Raw genomic sequence first — 20,035 nt, forward strand, 5'->3', positions numbered from 1 at the left:
TTTCATGATAACTGGCCAGAATTCATTCAAATAACTCTGTTTAGTACTAAACGACATTATGGAGCGTAGACATCTTAACAGAGACGAAATGCTAAATGCCATGAGTATGCTCGAAGCTGGAATGCGCCAAATCGACGTAGCTAGATCATTAAATACAACGCAAAGTGTAATATCGCGATTAAGTGCACGCTACCGTGAAAGTGGTGATGTTGCTGAAAGGCACACAGGGCGACATCGCATTACTACCCCTCGGCAAGATAATTTTTTACAATTAAATGCTCGACGCTGACCGACTCTTACAGCACCAGAGCTTAGTTTAATTCTCCAGGAAACACATAATGTAACCGTTAGTCCTGACACTGTTCGCAACAGATTAAGAGAGGTCAACTTAAGAAGCAGACGCCCCTGGAGAGCTCAACCCTTAACGAGAGGAAATCGAGAGGTACGATATTTGTGGGCTCAAGATCATGTTGAGTGGTCGAATGAACAATGGGCCAATGTTCTCTTTACGGATAAGTCACGCTTTGGAATTCATCCGGATTCGAGAAGGCTTAGGGTATGGAGAGAACCGGGAAATCTTATTCGGTTGGATCATGTTCAGGAAGTGCACCCTTATCAAGGTGGAACAGTTATGGTCTGGGGAGGAGTCCAGTTAGTCCGAAAACCGATCTCGTTTTTCTTGAAAGGTTTCTAACAGGAATCACATATCGTGATTTAATTCTTGAGCCTGTCGTGTTACCATATGCCAATGACTTTGGAAGAAACTTCATTCTCATGCATGACAATGCACGGCCTCATACAGCCAGAGTAGTAAGTGAGTTTATCAATTCTCATCAATTAAACATCTTACCCTGGCCGGCACAATCTCCTGACCTCAACCCCATCCAGCACGTATGGGACGCGGTCCAAAGAAGAATTTTGAGAATGGGTATGCCTCGTGAAACTCGTAGGGATCTGGTTCGGGCCGTGAATGCAGCGTGGCAGGCTGTTCCTCAAGAAGAGATCGACAACCAGATCAGGAGCATGGAGAGACGATGTAGGGCTGTAATGAACAGTAGAGGAGGCCATATCCTTTATTAAATAAAAATGGTTTTATTTAATAATTAATTTCACAGTTTAGAATAAAAAAAAATGTGTGTATTTTTTGAGTTCAATAAAAATCATGGTAAATTTAAAAAATTCGGTAAATTTCGCATTTTTATTTCCAATACGTCCTGTAAACTATTTGTTTATTTTAATTTTATTATATCAGAAATGCAAATAATAAAATTACTGACGATGGCTGGATAAAATTGTAATATCCTTAGACTTTTCCGGTGTGTGTATTTCAATATCTCTAGATTTGAATATACTATTTTCCCAACTATTTTTCGTTGAATTTCTATTCTGTAATGCCTAGTATGTGACAGAGTTGCAGTAGACATCAATTATTGCCAATAAGCTTTAAGGACATGTGACATGATCTGTCAATTGCGGAAGATGGCGAATGGAGTTCTAAACCTAATTTATTTAAAAATGTATTTTCTATGTAATTTTTTCCGTGAATTTTTCCGATATTTTAATAGTTATTCTGCTTTTCGCGCGGAGACGAATCCAACAAAACAGCCCTTCTTACATAATCACAACAGAAATAATTTTGAAGAAAATGTTATATTCAAATATATACAGGGTGGCACACCTCATTCGCCTCGGTTGCTCATACGAAAACGTTTAGATATATAAACAAAATATGTTATGGGTATATGTGCGGAGGCAATCTGCACAATTTAAAATTATTTTGAAATATACAGGGTCTTTCAGAACTAAGATCCATACCAAAGTTATATTTTTTCTTAAAAAAAGCCAAGGCCCAAAAAAGGCATTTATTATAAGGGTTAAATATGTTTAATATCTTTGGTTTTTGATATATTTAAAGATATTTAAATATGCATGCTATAGTAGAATAGACTCTCAACACCCTGTGTATTACTTTTCAGAATTAATTCTTGTGCTGAGTTTAAACGTAGAGAAATAAACTTTACTGAAAAATTGTATTGCTTCCTTAAATTTATACAGGGGTACAAAAATTGCTGATCTATTTTAAATATTTATTTTACATAAAAACTTTTTCAGGGTTTCCTATACCTATCTCGGCCTATCTATTTTATTTTTATATTCGATTTAGAATAAATAACGATTTTTAAATAAAATGGCAATCAACATGGTGTCGCCATGGCAATTTTCTAGTGACAGTTAGTAACTATTTTCAAAATCGACATTAGTTTATGGACATTATTATTTAGATTTATAACAGTTTAGTTAAATATATTCATAATAGTTTAATAAGTATTCATTCCTGATAAGCGTTCCTTTGAAAAACTACTTGTCCTATTTTGCAGAGCTGGTAGTGTGGTTTATAAAAACCTATTAGTAAACGTTGCTATTAGGCAGAAACCTGTCGTTGGAAGTGAAGAAAATTAATTTGCCGTAATTGACTCTTTTATAGAAAATCCATATATCTACAACTCATCGTAAAATAAATCAAAATACTACTTATTTATTATACTACTTATTATTTATTGTAGGAGTAATTATTATAGGGGTAACTATTGTAGGGCGCAACTGCTATTGCAAATGAGAAAATTGAATTTTTGCAAAATATGGTCTAGATAAGAGGTACTATAAATAATGGCGTCATCATCCTAAGCAAATTTCGGAGATTTTTGCTTAAACAATTATGCCCTACCTGCTAAGGTAAAATGCTATGCTGGGGGAAGGGTTGATGTTTTATTTAAATGTTGATAACTCCGGACTGGATAATCGGAATTGAACGAGCTAGGGCTCTTTCAAAGGAGCATTCCTTATCATATAAGCTATAATCATAAGCATTTAACAGTAGATGGCAGGGGGCGCTGTCTTAACATTGCACGTTTTTTCAAAAAAATGAAATGCTATAGTATATGTAACTTTAGCTGATGGTAATCAAAAGAGAGCAATAAAAGCTTAAAAGTCAGTAAAAACCGCATCTTGACATCTTATTTCAAACCAAAGATATTAGCAAAAATATAATAAATACAAATAAATATGCCCTTAACTAACTTATTTTTATAACATGGTATCAGTAGCCCTCTTGATTATGAACATTTTAATAAAAAATAAAATAAAAACTATTAATTTATTCTAATATCGATAATATACCGGGATACCATAATACCAGATAAGTTAATATCTAATAATTAAGATGCTAATGGCATCTTAAAAAAGAAAAAACTCATGGTAACTTCACCATGGTAGGCTTTGGAAAAAAATTGCTTTTGAAGTAATAGTTTAAAGGTACAAAGTATTATTAATTCAACATTTTGATATTCTCAGCAGTGTTTTTTATCGTTTCCATGACCTAAGCCTACTAAGGCGTTCTTCCTTGTCCATTGTCATTGGCAAAAATTCCATTGGCATTCTTATTTGTCACAGCAGTTGCGCCCTCTAGCGGCCTTTTTATAAACTTACCAATTCCGTTTTGGAAGAATTTTAAACCACCCAGCAGACTTCATCTTTAGATCAGTATAAAATGTAATGTTTATTAAATAGGAATGTTTTATAAGATTGGCAACATTGGAAAATGAGGTTGTAATAGGTTAAAATATATTAAGGGATCGCTGTTTATTTAGTAGTAAGTAATTTTTATAACCGATATATCTACCAATAAAGAAAAATTGATATTTAAGTGGTATAGAACATTTATGGAATAATGACAATTAAAGATATAAATCTGTAAAAAAAATATATAGTTAAACCATACAAAACAAATATCTAATTACACACTAGGTTTGAAAAAATAAAATACTGAAAAATACTTATTAAAAACTAACCATCAGGTTGTTTTAATCCGGGTGTCATGGACCGTAAAAAGTCATCGGGTGTCATATAAATTTCATGTAGATCAACACCAGGGCCTTGAACTTGCAACGTAGCAAAATAACGGAATACTTTATCTGGAGTAGAATAGTGTCTGATACGGTTTTCATACTCTATGATCTAACCATGTAACAAAGAGATTAGTTAAAATATGAATATGCATATGAAGATTCAAGCAAGTAAAATAAAGAAAAATATAGCAAAACTTCTAATTTAATTTCAAAAAACTTTGATGATTTTTTATCTTTATATGTCTGCTCCACATTGCATCAGAAGCCGCTATTTGTAATGCTATTTGTTTCCATGACATGCGATAGAGGTTTAACTATATATAAAAGGCCCCATACATAGTCGAATATGTTGAACTCAACAGAGGCTTCACTCGGGCCCACGTCATGACCTACATGGTCACATCAACAGTAGCGCAAATAGAGGGATCTAGGGTGTGCTTAGTCCCCCAACGTTAAAATTAGCCCGCCACCCCTGATGATTGGTGCGGGTTGTTTAAAATTGGTGTTTACCTCAAATCAATATTATCTTTTAAGTTAACTGAGCCTTCTCAAAAGACATGAGCCCCCTAAAAGTCGGTGTCTAGTTGCTCTACTGCACATCAGTAACAACGGTGCGTCAATTCATGGCACATAGACCAATAAAAATGTTTTCTGCGTCTGTATGACAATTTAAAAGGAAACTGAGGAAGAATTGGCTTTAAGAGGAAAAAAAAATCATATACGGCTCATAACACAGATCACAGTTAAAAAAAACAAAATAACGATCAGTAAAGAAACAGGAGGAGCGCGCTTGGTGGCCACACTGCAGTTTTTGCTTAACAAACATTTGCAGAGCCATTGGCCAATTATTTTTTACAATCTTAAGTAGCCTCCAACTTCTGTATAGATTTATGAGATCCAAAATTTTATATTTACTATTTAGGCGGAATACGGCGATGTAATTCGTTTTTTTATATTTTCATTTTTAAAAATATTAACCAATGTTTAGAGATTTTAAATGGGATTGTAAATCAAATGCAGCAAATATGGGCTTCAAGGTCAGCCACCGGATCCACACATTTACCAAATATAATATAAATAGTAAAATTACTATAAACAATCATAACTATATAAATACTCAATCATTACTATATAATAATAAACAATTATTAAAGTTAACTTTTATCCAGCTCCATCGTACTGCGCATGAGCAAATATATTTTTCTTATTTTATTTTATTTGGCTATATGAACGCTCACAAAAAAGAATTCCTTATTTCTTATTTTATTTTATTTGGCTGTATGAGCCCACCATTATGGTGGGTTGCGCATGAGCGAATATATATTTGCTCATGCACAGTACGATGGAGCTGGATAAAAGTTAACTTTAATAATTGTTTATAATAATTTTACTATTTATAGTATATTTATTTATTCGATGTATACTATTTTATAAATTTATACTTAAGTAAAATATTTTATTTGGCTGTATTAACACTAATTATGAAAATTAAAAGGATATTCAAGTACAGGTTTTATTTACATTTATTTTATGTGAACTTTATAAAAAATTCATTAACATGGAATTGTAATTTGAAGTTTATAATTACCTATCTATGTATGGCTGTTAAGAAATAGTATATTAAACAACGAGTTTCGAAAACGGCGTTTTGCACACGAGTTCGACAGTTTGTTGGCTCGAGCCGCAGGCAAGAGCCACAAGTCGAACGAGTGTACAAAGAAGTTTTCGAACGAGTTTTTTGCGCTATTTTTTCTACGACTATAAATTAGCAGCAGACTCACTCAGTTTTTGCCAGTTTTGTGCAATAATTTGCGATGTAATGATGACACTTTTCTGACGGCTGCGTTGCGTTTGGCGTTTCAGCTAAATATTGGAGGTTAAAAATGTTAAAATTGACACATGTTGTATGCACTAAGAGTAAGCGTGCGCAATGATTGCACACTACAAAATTTGCGCACGGTGTGTGAAAAACGTCACTTTCAGATTGACTTTAGCGTGCGTTTTTTAACGTTTTACATAGCAGTCGTAGAAAAAAAATTAATTTTGTAAACAGAAATAAATAAATATATATATATTATTGTTTTCAAGTATAAAAATCTGTTTTTATTGACATGAATGCAAATATAAGTATAAATTTTCTAAAATATCACAATGTCTTTTTGTCCTCATATAGCCTTTCCACTATGTGCCGCCCTCTGTCAGTATCGGGGTTTCACTCTGCTGTCCCTGTATAGTATGTTGCTGTTCAGGTAAAGCCTCCTGGAAAAATATTACGCATGTAGTGGGAGGTTAACAGAAAATTACTAGCCCAGTGACGTCATGCGCGCGGAGAACCGATTTGCGACCGCCAAGGACCTTGTGAGATAAAATATTGCGCATGTAGTTGGCGGAGCTTAACAGAAAATTACTACCCGGGTGACGTCATGCGCACGGAGAACAGATTTGCGACCCCCAAGGATCTTATCTTTCCGTTATCGTATCATGGACAACAACCGAGGTTCATGCACCCGATCCTATGCAAATATGTTACGTAATCCCTTAGATGCTGTTTGGAGAAGTGATTCAACGTTCACACCAGTTCTTGTCATATAACCGCTCCTAGAAGAGAATTGTCTTGTTTTGTAACTCGTGCCCACTTTTCTTGCTCTTTAGGCTGCCCAGTATAATTATCATCGCAACCAGGAACACAACAAAGATGAGGTATAGCACCAAAAACACACTCCAGGCTTTATTATTGAATTGTTAGAGTCTTAAAAAAACACACACAAAAATCATGACAAATAAAAAACTTATGGGCACTTTTAGGTTAAATCACTTACGAAACGTAGAATGTAGAATGCACCGAGAAATCGCCTGACCACCTTAAGCCCGACCAATAAGAAGAAAAGGAGGGCAAAACGGTCTGATTTCAAATCTTTTTGTGAAAACATCACTTCTACTCCTTATGCAGCTAGACTACACAAAGCTATGGCCAAGAGTGGGCCTATCCCATGGAACGTGGAAGTTGAGAAATCTGATGGAAGCTACACGGAAAGAGAGGAAGAAAGACCTAACCTCCTACTTTATACACATTCTAGGTAGCATATCTATTGATACACACAATCCTTGTAGGGAAGACTGGAAAGTGGCCAAGCTAGTAATAACAGAACAAAAACTGAAACGTGCTATCGACACCTTTCAGCCCTCTAAAGCATCAGGAGTAGATGGGATCTTTCCTGCCCTTCTAAAGGAGGGTCCGAAAATAGCTACTCACCATCTACTGAGCATTACAAGAAGCAGCTTAGCGATGAGATATATACCAACCATCTGGAGAAGAGCAAAAGTAATCTTCATACCCAAAATAGGCAAAACTGACTGGAGAACCCCAAGTCATTCAGACCTGTTAGTCTCACATCGTTCGTTCTAAAAACGCTGGAGAAACTAGTCGACAGCCATATTGGAGAAAATCATCTAAAGGTTAAACCACTGCACGACAGTCAGCATGCATATAGAGCGGGAAGATCCACAGAAACTGCTCTGTACCAATTAACGGAGCTAATTCAGCCAAGTCTGGATAGCAAAGAAACAGCAATGTGTGCCTTCTTGGATATTTCGGGGGCGTTTGACAATATACCACACAAGGTGGTCAGGCGATCTCTAGAAACAAGAGGGGTAAACAGAACTATTATTCGCTGGTTTTGGCAAATGCTGCAAACACGGACAGCAGAGGCTCAGATGGGCACCAAAACTGTAACTGTTAAAACAACGCAAGGAACGCCACAAGGTGGAGTAACCTCCCCTTTGCTGTGGAGCTTAGTAGTAGATGAACTACTAGACGAATTAACTCTAGCGGGAATACACTGCATTAGGTGCATTGGATATGCAGATGACATAGTCACGATCGCTCAAGGGAAACATGAAGGCACCCTGTGTGATATTATCCAAAGAGGACTCTGCATCACTGGGTGATGGTGCAGGACTGTCGGGCTGAGCATCAACTCATGCAAAACAGCGGTAGTGCCATTCACCACAAAGCGAAGTTTAATAAACTTTGGTTCAATTGATATTGGAGATGAAGAATTACCCTCTATAAAACCGTCCCAAATAATGGCTTTTGTCAAAGCCCTGGCACTGAATGATAACTCATTAGAAAATGGGGCACAATAGACCTGTAGGTCGCAGTGATTAACGCCCCTCCCACTCATTCTACATTCTACATTACAAAACGTGTGTTATACAACCCTTCTACATTGAAACCATGTTAAAAAAACTTAAAATTCTCTTTTAGCAAACAAAAGCATTATTGTTTACTTGCTTTATTTTCAGTTTGTTCAATAACTTTTATGAGAAACAGAGAGTGAACACCAAAATAATTAGTTTTTTGCACTACAATGATAAATAATGCCTAAAATCAACCAGCAAAATATGAATACGGAATCCGACCAAACATCTACTTATGAACAGCTGATCAAGTAAACAAAACTCCGCGCTAAGGCTGTTCTTTTAGAGAGGGCAGTGAGCCAATCAGAAAACCGAATTTTACTCAAAAATATGTAGGTGAAGAGGTATTTTAAATATTGACTACAATCAATGAGAAATTTATATTTTTTTATATAGCGTATCTTATAAAATAAAGTGGTAGAGCAAGGTTAAACTTGCTTTTATTAAAATAAAGATAACTCTGGTTTGGGTTAGCTGATTTAAACAAACTAGGGCTTGTTTAAAAGATATTTTCTTCGCTAATGATATCGAGTATAAATTTTGTTTCCATAGATGTTTCCATAGATTTTTTCGTGGTAGCTAGCGTAGGATAAGCTTTCAGGGTGCTGCTTGACAATATATCATATATTGCACTTTTGCATAAAAATATTAGATAGCAATAATAATTAAATTATGTTTCTTTACGCAAAGTTAAATAAAGAACTAAATTTTCAAAATATCAGCGCAAACCTCAATTTTCTATCTTCTCTCTAAGGGGAAATATTAAGAGAACAAATAATGTTAGGATACCGCCTAAGATTATAAGGTCTGTTCTGATTCGACCCCATAAATAAATCCCCAGGCATGTTAAATCCGGTGCCTTAACTGACCATCGAAACATATACCGCTCTGGCGTTTCTATATATTAAAGTAAGTGGTATCCACAAAGGCCTACACATTCTTAGCAAATAAGCTGCACAAATGCACCAACTAAGCCATCATGTTGAAATGGCAACAAATGCAATTTTATCATGATGGATCCTCTAACAAAACTGGCGATTCCTATTAATTATAATTTAACAATAAAAAATTTAATAATAATAATCTTTAATTATGAATTGTGGATAGTTCATTCTAGAGATGAGCAAGAAATCACAAATTGCGATTCAATCGTAGGGATTTTATGATCGCAATCGCAACCTGCGACTGGCTCTCATACTAGGCCAGTAAACGTAGCCGAGTATTATATGTAAAGGTGGAAAAAATTAGTAACCAACCAATCTCAACGGGAATGTGTAGATAATGATCTCCTATTTAACCCCTCAAAAGTCCCATTCGGTCCCAGTGGGGGAAGTTCGAAAAAAACCGCCGCCATCTTGGATTTTTTCTGTTTTTTTAAATATCCCGTTTGGATAACTTTTTTCGAAAAAACTAAAGATACGTTTTTTGTAGAGAATTAAATTTAGAATATTTTACCTTCAATCATTTTTCTCCTAAAATAAATAGTAATAGAGATAGAGAATTTTTTACTATACGTTTTATAAATTTTCCAGTTTTTTAAACCAATCAGCTATAATTTTTGCGTTAACAGTATAGTGTTAATAGAGATAAACCATAAGTATAAATTTATGCATCAAAACAATTAAAAATAACGTTTAAATATTATTTATTAAATGAAATTATTGTTAAAAAAGTTATTATTAAATTAAAGTTTTAAATAAAATCTGCTACGACGTCATCCTGCGTGTCATTTTCGTCCTCAACTAAAATACAGAAGTTTGTGTAACTGATTCCGTAGCACTGACACTGACGTAAGAACATTTAAGATCCACTTTTCTACAAGAGCAATTTTTAGGGCACTGACTCTCTTAGCAATTGCAAAAAATTGATTTTAGTAGGTCAGGAGGCGCCACATCTTCTGTTCATTGAATAGGTGTTAGATTGCCTTTATGATCTTTCTTCCATCCATATTGTAAAGGATCTAACTTATTACAAATCCAATTCTTAAATATAAAAAGTACAACTTATAACATTTCATATAATATATTTTATTACAGTTACCTGAAAGTATGTCCTGAGTAAATGGAGTTTTGCAGAGTTCTCAGTTGGAGGCAATTTAGCTAAATTAAAGGTAGTCTTAAGGCTGACGCTCACTAGACGGAAGCGCGACGGAGCGCAAGGCAGCGCGGCGAAAAGGAATTTTTATAATACATAGTTTTAAATGGGAGCGCGCTCACTTGGCGGAAACGCAGCGGTCGGCAGCGAAACGATTTAAAACTATGTATTATAAAAATTCCTTTTCGCCGCGCTACCGTGCGCTCCGGCGCGCTTCCGTCTAGTGAGCGTCAGCCTTTAAGGACTTGTCTTGATTTAATCCTATTGTATAGAGTGTATCTAATAATAATATAATAATGGATCCCGTATACAGCGTTTAACGCCTTGGGAGTAGCAAGGTACAGCTTGCCATGCTAGAGCCGTTCGGTATACAAGGAAGGTAATGTGGCTAGTACTACGCTGTAACCGCCTATTATTACCTCAGGATTGTGAATCCCAAGTACTCATTTAAGGCTGAGTCGACCTAGGTGCCCAAACTATTTTTATTTTATTAAAAATAGTCGACTGATGAACTACCGGCTGCGGCTGTAGGATTCGAACCTTCTTCGAACCTTCGAACCACCTTTAGATTGGTAGACGAGAGCTGTACCTCTACACCACCGGGTACCATCTCAGATGGATAATATGTTTAATATAGCTTGGGCAGTGATATAGCTTTAAAAGATAATTTAATTAGTCAAGATTAAATTATCTTTTAAAGATTAAAGCTAAACAAACTGCCCAAACTATATTAAACATATTAACCATATGAGATACACTCTATATAATAGAATTACATCAAGACAAGCCCTTAAAACTATCTTTAATTTAGTTCATTTATCTCCAACTGAGAACTCTGCAAAACTACATTTACTCAGGACCCAGTTACCTGAAAGTATGTCCTGACCCAGGATATACTTTCAGGCAACTGTAAAGATATATCAATTATAGGAAATGTTATAAGTTGATTGGTAACAAGTTAGATCCTTTATAGTATGGAAGAAAGATAATCTGACATCTAATCAATCAACAGAAGATGTAGCGCCTTTTGATCTACTAAAATTATTTTTTTACAATTGCAAAGAGAGTCAGTGCTCTAAAAATTGCTCTTGTAGAAAACTGGGTCTTAAATGTTCTTCAAATTGTGGTCAGTGCTACGGAATCAGTTGCACAAACTTTTGTATTTTAGTGGAGGACGAAAATGACACGCAGGATGACGTCGTAGCAGATTTTATTTAAAACTTTAATTTAATAATAACTTTTTTAACGATAATTTCATTTAATAAATAATATTTAAACGTTATTTTTAATTGTTTTGATGCATAAATTTATACTTGTGGTTTATCTCTATTAACGCTATACTGTTAACGCAAAAATTATAGCTGATTGGTTTAAAAAACTGGAAAATTTATAAAACGTATAGTAAAAAATTCTCTATCTCTATTACTATTAATTTAGGAGAAAAATGATTGAAGGTAAAATATTCTAAATTTAATTCTCTACAAAAAATATATCTTTAGATTTTTCGAAAAAAGTTATGCAAACGGAGATATTTGAAAAAAACGAAAAAATCCAAGATGGCGGCGGTTTTTTTCAAACTTCCCCCACTGGGACCGAATGGGACTTTTAAGGGGTTAAATAGGAGATCATTATCTACACATTCCCGTTGAGATCGGTTGGTTACTCATTTTTTCCACCTCAACCTCCAGATGGACTGGCCTATACTGCGATTTTCGATTTTGCTGCGATTGTGATTTTGTAAACTGGGACCGTGATTTCTATCTGCTGCTGAATTTTGGGAGTTGCGATTTGCGATATTGTTGCGAATGTAATTTTGTGGTCTATTGAAGCATTTTATAGTTCTGCGAATATTCTCTCTGATATTATTTATTTATAGAGAAGGTATTATTTTCTAGGGCCACGATCATAATATACCGGATGTTTCTCAATAGTGGTTCCAGGAGCTGCGATTTGCGATATTGTTGTGAATGTAATTTTGTGGTCTATTGAAGCATTTTATAGTTCTGCGAATATTCTCTCTGATATTATTTATTTATAGAGAAGGTATTCTTTTCTAGGGCCACGATCATAATATACCGGATGTTTCTCAATAGTGGTTCCAGGAGCTGCGATTTGCGATATTGTTGCGAATGTAATTTTGTGGTCTATTGAAGCATTTTATAGTTCTGCGAATCTTCTCTCTGATATTATTTATTTATAGAGAAGGTATTATTTTCTAGGGCCACGATCATAATATACCGGGTGTTTCTCAAGAGTGGTTCCCCTATAACTTTTTTATTTTTTTCTTCTGATAAAAAAACGAGATTCGGTATGTTAGTATGACATAAATTAGGACTGATTGCAGAGCTGCAACAAGTCAGTTTTAAAAAGACTTTCAAGTCAGTTTTAAAAAGAAATTCTAAAATCAAAATGATTTGTCTTAAGTCAGTTTTAATATAAAGTTCAAATGACTTAAGTTTTAAGTCTTTGACTTAAGTCATTTTCTTTCAAGTCAAGTCATTTTTGTAAAGACTTAAATCAATATAACGTTATTTAAGTCTTTTTTTGACTTAAGTCTTTTTTTACTTAAATCGTGATAATCTGCAAGGTAAGTCAGTAAAATGTCTTAAATCAATATAATTTCCCTCAGAAATGATACTTTTAAAGTAAGAAAAAGCGTTCATTAGTGGCATAATTAAAGCACATAAACCCCAATTTTCAAATTTAAATTTTTATATTTTGAACAATTTTTTTAGAATGTTTGATAAAATTGGAGAAAATGAAAAAATGCGGATGTCAGAAAATTGTAGGAAGAATAATTATTCAAAATAAAAAAATATGATTAAACATTGGACTCTCAAAACGTGTATAACAGGTGATTCTGGTGTAGCTGTGCAATCGTGTGTAGCAAAATACACAATTGTGTAGCTTGTAGCTGTTAAAAATTTATGATCAAAACATATGAAAAACTTTAATCTTTTCTAAAAAGATATAAATATCATAAAAGACATAAGATTTTAGAAATCTTCTAAAAGATTTAAGTCTTTTGTAAAAGACTTAAGTCATTAAAAAAAGATTTAAATCTCTTTTACTGACTTAAATCTTTTCTAAAAAGACTTAAATCTCATAAGACATAAATCTTCTAAAAGATTTAAGTCTTTTGTAAAAGACTTAAGTCATTAAAAAAAGATTTAAATCTCTTTTACTGACTTAAATCTTTTCTAAAAAGATTTAAATCTCATAAAAGACATAAATCTTCTAAAAGATTTAAGTCTTTTGTAAAAGACTTAAGTCATTAAAAAAAGATTTAAATCTCTTTTACTGACTTAAATCTTTTCCAAAAAGACTTAAATCTCATAAAAGACATAAATCTTCTAAAAGATTTAAGTCTTTTGTAAAAGACTTAAGTCATTAAAAAAAGATTTAAATCTCTTTTACTGACTTAAATCTTTTCCAAAAAGACTTAAATCCCATAAAAGACATAAATCTTCTAAAAGATTTAAGTCTTTTGTAAAAGACTTAAGTCATTAAAAAAAGCTTTAAATCTTTTTTAATGACATAAATCTTTTCCAAAAAGACTTATGTCTTTTAGAATACTTAAATATTTTTCTAATGACTTAAATATTTTTTTTTTATTTCGGAATAAAGACTTAAGTCACAAGTCATTTTGAAAATGACTTAAACTTTAAGCCTTAAGTCAGCTTTCGAAATATGACTTAAAATCAAATGATTTAAGTCATTAAAATGATTTAAGTCAAAAAAGACTTCAGTTTTCTGTGAACCTGCAGCTCTGATTGATTGACATATTCAATTGTTTTTAGTCACTTCACCGGAAATGACTACAACTTTTGTTTTTTAAATAACATCCTCGGTTTCATATGGCAACTTTTGACATTTTTGCTTAAAAAAATATTATTTTAAATTTCAATCTAGAATGTCATGGCTGTGTTAAAAACACTAATTTTGTGCACTAATTTAATCAAAATGCCTTGGAAAAATAGATTTGATCGTCTGTGGTTTTTCACGTTTGGTCCTGGCCATTTAAGATATGCCCAAATCGTAACATATCTCAATTTTTTCAAATGGAACGAGGGTGACTCAGTGGCATTTTGAAAAAACATTTTTTTACAAATAATTTGGTTTGGTAAATACTAAACTCGCAGTCGCAGGTTACAGTTACTGCGATTTAAAAATCACAATCGCAGTTTCAATTGCGACTTGAGAATCGCAGTGTTACTCATCTCTAATCTCTAGTACCTAGTGTTTGCGGACAGCAACTGAACGCCCCGAATTTAGAAATCCAGCTTATAAATGCAAAAATGTTGAACCTCAACTGTCGTGAACATCCAACTGCAACTGAACTTCAACTGAACGTCAACTCCCGAGTTCATAAGTCCAGCTGTTTATAATCCTGGCAGGCGGCAGCCTAACATAATTTGTTCTCTTATCTCCGGTTAGAGAAAAGATGGAAAGTTGAGGTTTGCGTTGATATTTTGTAAATTTTGTGCTCTATTTAATTGTTCAAAAACATAACCTGCTATTTAATTGAATTTGCTACTAACCCAAACCAGAGTTTTATCCTAATTTTAATAAAAGCAAGTTTAACCTTCCCCCACCAATTTATTTTATGAGACAGAGCAAACTACGCTATTGCAAAAAAGATTACAAATTTCCCAGATTACAATAGCAATATTTAAAATACCTCTTGAACCTTTGAATATTTTTAAGAAAAATACAGTTTTCTGATGGGCCATCACAGATGCGCCCCCTAGCGAACATTTGTCGTACGTGTAAATCATTTCCAGCGATTTCCCGTGGCTGATTTACTTATTACACTTTTTTCCCATAAATTATACGATAAGTAGTTTCTGAGATACAGCCAGTACATACATATACCATGTAGAAAATATATTTATTTTTTTGTCTCAGAGATTCTATTGGAATATTGAAACCCATCGTATTATTGTTTTAGTATAAGCCTTATTCAATAGGTTGTTATTAAATGACATAAAACCAAATGGAAAAACATTACCATCAGGCTGTTTCATTCCTGGAGTAATAGCCCGTAAAAAATCAACTGGTGTCATATATACCTCATGGTTCTCTCCATGAGATAACTTAATTGTTGCAAAATACCTAAATATTTTGTCTGGAGTTGAATAAGCTCTCATACGGTTTTCATATTCTATAATCTAATATTTCAAAAAATACTTAATGCAAAAACAAAACAGAAATGAAATTTAAAATGTCACCTTTCTATCTCTAAATCCAATTTTATCTTTTTTCATTTTTTTCTTTTTTAAATCTTCTGTGATTTCCTCAGCATCGTTTTCTACGGATTTAAATACTTCTTCATCAGCTCTTACAACAAGACATTTATAGTAATTAGAACTGAAATAATATCTAATTTAAGTTAAACATAATCAAATGCAGATAAAATATTACCAATATAGAGCCGGTATAACAGGTATAATCATAAGTAATAACATGAACTTTCTGGAATATGTATTCTTTTCTCTAAATTTAAAATTCGGGATAAGGTTACTAAAATTTTGTTTTCTAAACTTTATATTATATGTAGTAAATAATTGAGTACTATTTCTATAATATTTTGTGTTCAATTTAAGGAAAACCGTTCCCAATTTAAGCGACTTTAAATAACTCATTTTATAAATATATCACAAAAATACATACAATCAAGTCACAGAACACGAATCAAGTTTTATAACTCTGTTTATAATTATTTAATTTGTTCCAATTCTAGAGGTGGGTTGTGAAATCGCAGTCCGCTACTTTGTCACAGCTCCACCAACGTCGCAGTATGTGACTGCTCCAGTTCCAAGAAAATCGCAGTGACATTTCGGAGCAGTTTACAAGTTTAGGACATCTGCGCAATAGGAGCAATAGCAGGCAATAGTGTAAATTCTGAAAATGCTCCTAGCCCCGTCGCCCGGTCAGACTGTTCCAGTCACAGTTGTCGCAGGTCGCAGTCGACTGGAGCGTAGTATCACAAGAATAGATATCAACCAGAAGCCTAACTTAGAGTTTGCGCGGGAAACATCGCCTAACCTAAAAATAGCGGTAGAACCTGTCAACGCACTGGCGTTCGCAGTTCACTTATGTTTTGCGTTTTGCTGAGAGCAGTAGCTGTTCGTCATTCGTAAATATTGAATATTATAGTTTGGGTTGTTTTATAACCGAACGGAGCGAATAGTCTGGAATAGTTATTAAATATTTGTTGTGCTAGGTACATTATTTATAATAACTTCAAAGAGTACTGGTTCAGTTTGTGCCTCAAGAATGTGCAAAAGCCGGAGTTATGTTTCGCCAGGACGCAAAATGTTTTACGATACGTTTGTGGATATTTAATAAAAAAATGACAGTTTTCTGATGGCCATCACAGATGCGCCCCTCTAGCGAACATTTGTCATACGTAAAGCTTGTTTCATATAGACGCGAATCGCGAATTGCGATTTTGCGAACTGCTCTCATTGGTCCAATTTTACTGATCATGGTGGCGCTGTCATAAATTTTAAGATTTTGGCGATTCGCAAGATTTAAAATTTGGGGGGCGGGAAAGTTAAAGTGTTTTCAACTTTTTGCGAATATTCGCGCGATTTTAAGGTACGCGTTTGCGCAGAATGGTGTTGTGATCCGGTTATCGATTATTTTGACGACGCTGCCGCAAAGTAACTGAAAGCATTTCTCCAGTTGAAATGGGTTCTCGTACATAATATGTTTTTGATATATATGGCGACAATTTTTCAACTTCAACCAAGTTATCAAACTCCTATACAGACAATCTGTGAAAATTCCTAAATTTTTTCTCATTTTTCTTCCTTATTTTTTGAATTAAACTGCGACAAGCACCTTGTTGCTTACGAAATTTGAATATTTCACATGTCCCAAATGGCCCATAAATGACCTATAAACCTGTGCTATAAACCCATTCTCTTCTACGTTTTAACAATAAGTAAATGGCAATTTTACACCTTATTCTATTCCAATCCCACAATCGTAATCGATATTCATAATTATTAAACAAATTTAAACTCATATTGTATGCTATAAAATATAAAATAAAGATCGTAAACACGAATAAATATGTATAAAACAAATTAAGTTATCTCAGGTTATGATTTTTTGGTAACTTTCAGTGAGCAAAAAATGAAATGTCCCTGTACCCGCGACTGTATGAAATAGGTCCAAATTTTGCGAATATTTGGCGAATCGCTTTTCGCAATTCGCGATTCGCGTCTATATGAAACAAGCTTAAATCATTTCCAGCGATTTCCTTTTTGGCTGATTTATTTGTATTACACTTTTTTCTCCCATAAATTATACGATATAGTTTCTGAGATACAGCCAGTACATACATATACCATGTAGAAAATATATTTATATTTTTTGTCTCAGAGATTCTATTGGAATATTGAAATCCATCGTATTATTGTTTTAGTATAAGCCTTAAGCCGGAGTCTCATGCATCCGAAACTGATGACACGACGATCCGACGGTGCTCCTATTGGTCGAAATATTTTGACACCAATTTTTATCCGATATTTTTAACTAATCGTCCGACGTCGTATAAAGTTAAATTTTGTTTAACTTTTGTACGATATCGTGTGTTTTTTAACCTCACTTTTTTTGAAAACATTGGTTTTTAAAAACAAGTTTAGTGGGAAGTGGGCAATTTCGGGATATTTGGCGAGGAAGTTATTTTTGTAAGTGTTTCTCCAATAAAACATGACATGAATCTCTATTCAATGCAGCAGAAAAATGGCAAAACTGTCAAATTTCGGAACGAACTTTCGGATGTATGTGACAGGCTTTTTTTATTTCACACGATAACTTCAATTTCGGATGTCGTAATTCATCGGATTTCTCGATGCATGAGACTGGCTTTATTCAATAGGTTGTTATTAAATGACATAAAACCAAATGGAAAACATTACCATCAGGCTGTTTCATTCTGGAGTAATAGCCCTTAAAAAATCAACTGGTGTCATATATACCTCCCATGGTTGTCTCCATGAGATAACTTAATTGTTGCAAAATACCTAAATATTTTGTCTGGAGTTGAATAAGCTCTCATAATGGTTTTCATATTCTATAATCTAATATTTCAAAAAATACTTAATGCAAAAACAAAACAGAAATGAAATTTAAAATGTCACCTTCTATCTCTAAATCCAATTTTATCTTTTTCATTTTTTCTTTTTAAATCTTCTGTGATTTCTCAGCATCGTTTTCTACGGATTTAAATATTTCTTCATCAGCTTCCTACAACAAGACATTTATAGTAATTAGAACTGAAATAATATCTAATTTAAGTTAAACATAATCAAATACAGATAAAATATTACCAATATAGAGCCGGTATAACAGGTATAATCATAAGTAATAACATGAACTTTATGAATATGTATTCTTTTCTCTAAATTTAAAATTCGGGATAAGGTTACTAAAATTTTGTTTTCTAAACTTTATATTATATGCAGTAAATAATTGAGTACTAGGAACCTATAATATTCAATGTGTTCAATTTAAGGAAAAACCGTTCCCAATTTAGACGACTTTAAATAACTCATTTTATAAATATATCACAAAAATACAAGTCACAGAACACGAATCAAGTTTAACTCTGTTTATAATTATTTAATTTGTTCCAATTCTAACTATGTATATTTGTGGATTTTTTTTGGTAGGTAATTGATGAAAATTTTAAGTGCAATATGTGTGCAGCAAAAATATCATAAAAAACACGCACTACAAATTTTAAAAGGCACATAGCATCGAAACACCCAACAGTTTCTTATTAAAAAAAAATTATTCCGCTATTTATTCTGTTTTTTATTAGAAATTTTGGGGTTGAGCTTCCCAAATTACAGCGTACCAATTTAAAAATATCAAAATCGCAATCGCAGGTTACAGTCGCAGCGATTTATAAATCACAATCGCAGTTTCAACTGCGATTGGAAAATCGCAGTTTTGCTCATCTCTAGTTAATATAATTGATGTAATATTAATCCACTAAATGTATGTCCGTTATGCTGTAATTATGCTGTACTTATGTTTTTTATTCTTAATCTAAGCTTATGCCTCTTAATTCGTAATTCCGTAACCTAATTTTTATTTTTTGTTATAATAAGTAGTATGGATGGGATTGTCGATATCGATATCGATCCGCCACAGAGGTTTCATCTTGCCTCTTCTTGGCTTCTTCCTTTTCCTGTGCATTCTTCCCAGAGATATAGAAATTCTTCCCTTTATTCATCCATTTGCATTCTTCTTTTGTAGTTATTTTGTGATTCTCTCTCTTTATTCTTGCTCTACGTGGCTCTATGCTCTATGTCCTCTATGTTTCTTGCATGTGTTTTGTGTTTCTTGCTGTGTAAATGATTTTATGTATACATGCTGTATACTTGCTGTTGTCTTGACTTTCTTGAATTTGTGATTTGTGTTATTTTTTAAAAAAAATTGTCTTGAAGTAAAACGGTATTAAAGATTTACATTGTAATTGTTACACCTTATAGTAAGGTTTATAATATATAATATTTATATTTTTAGTGGTATTTGGAATTATAATATGATATGGGTAATTTATAACAGAGTTTTTTTTTCATTTTAATTGAATTTGTATCAACAATGCAGAAATACAATTCAGGTGTTGGATTGAACAATTTTGATACAATTTGTAGAGCTTGTTTAATTGAAAGCGCCGAATTACAACTTATACATGACATAAATTTAGGAGTACCAAATAATGAAACGAAGCTTGATATAATAGCTTTGTTTAAAAAGTATTGTGATATAGATGTACGTTATTTACGAACCTTATATTCAGTTTTTTAAAA

At 33.2% G+C, this 20,035-nt stretch overlaps 2 protein-coding genes across 5 annotated transcripts in view; one reads left to right on the top strand and one right to left on the bottom strand.

Moving 5' to 3' along the window:
- Positions 1-18,591, bottom strand: part of LOC115879537 (calcium uptake protein 1 homolog, mitochondrial) — a 54,635-nt gene extending 36,044 nt beyond the window's left edge. Inside the window, exons 1-4 of one of the 4 annotated variants that reach the window (XM_030896431.1) lie at positions 15,624-16,168; positions 15,431-15,569; positions 15,211-15,370; positions 3,849-4,014 (exon numbers count right to left, since the gene is read on the bottom strand). In XM_030896431.1, coding sequence (XP_030752291.1) covers positions 3,849-4,014; positions 15,211-15,213 — 169 coding nt within the window. In that variant the 5' untranslated portion in view covers positions 15,214-15,370; positions 15,431-15,569; positions 15,624-16,168. Of the gene's footprint in view, positions 1-3,848; positions 4,015-15,210; positions 15,371-15,430; positions 15,570-15,623; positions 16,169-18,544 lie in introns of those variants that run through there. The other 3 variants (XM_030896430.1, XM_030896428.1, XM_030896429.1) reach the window with 3 other exon arrangements.
- Positions 18,592-19,520: 929 nt separating this feature from the next.
- The window catches only part of LOC115879535 (zinc finger protein 585A-like), a 35,286-nt gene continuing 34,771 nt past the window's right edge, over positions 19,521-20,035 (top strand). Inside the window, exons 1-2 of the mRNA XM_030896420.1 lie at positions 19,521-19,694; positions 19,749-19,997. Coding sequence (XP_030752280.1) covers positions 19,827-19,997 — 171 coding nt within the window. The 5' untranslated portion in view covers positions 19,521-19,694; positions 19,749-19,826. The remainder of the gene's footprint in view (positions 19,695-19,748; positions 19,998-20,035) is intronic.

Source organism: Sitophilus oryzae, unplaced genomic scaffold, assembly GCF_002938485.1.
Source record: "Sitophilus oryzae breed Bouriz unplaced genomic scaffold, Soryzae_2.0 scaffold_1582_pilon_pilon, whole genome shotgun sequence".
Classification (NCBI taxonomy): Eukaryota; Metazoa; Arthropoda; class Insecta; order Coleoptera; family Curculionidae; genus Sitophilus; species Sitophilus oryzae.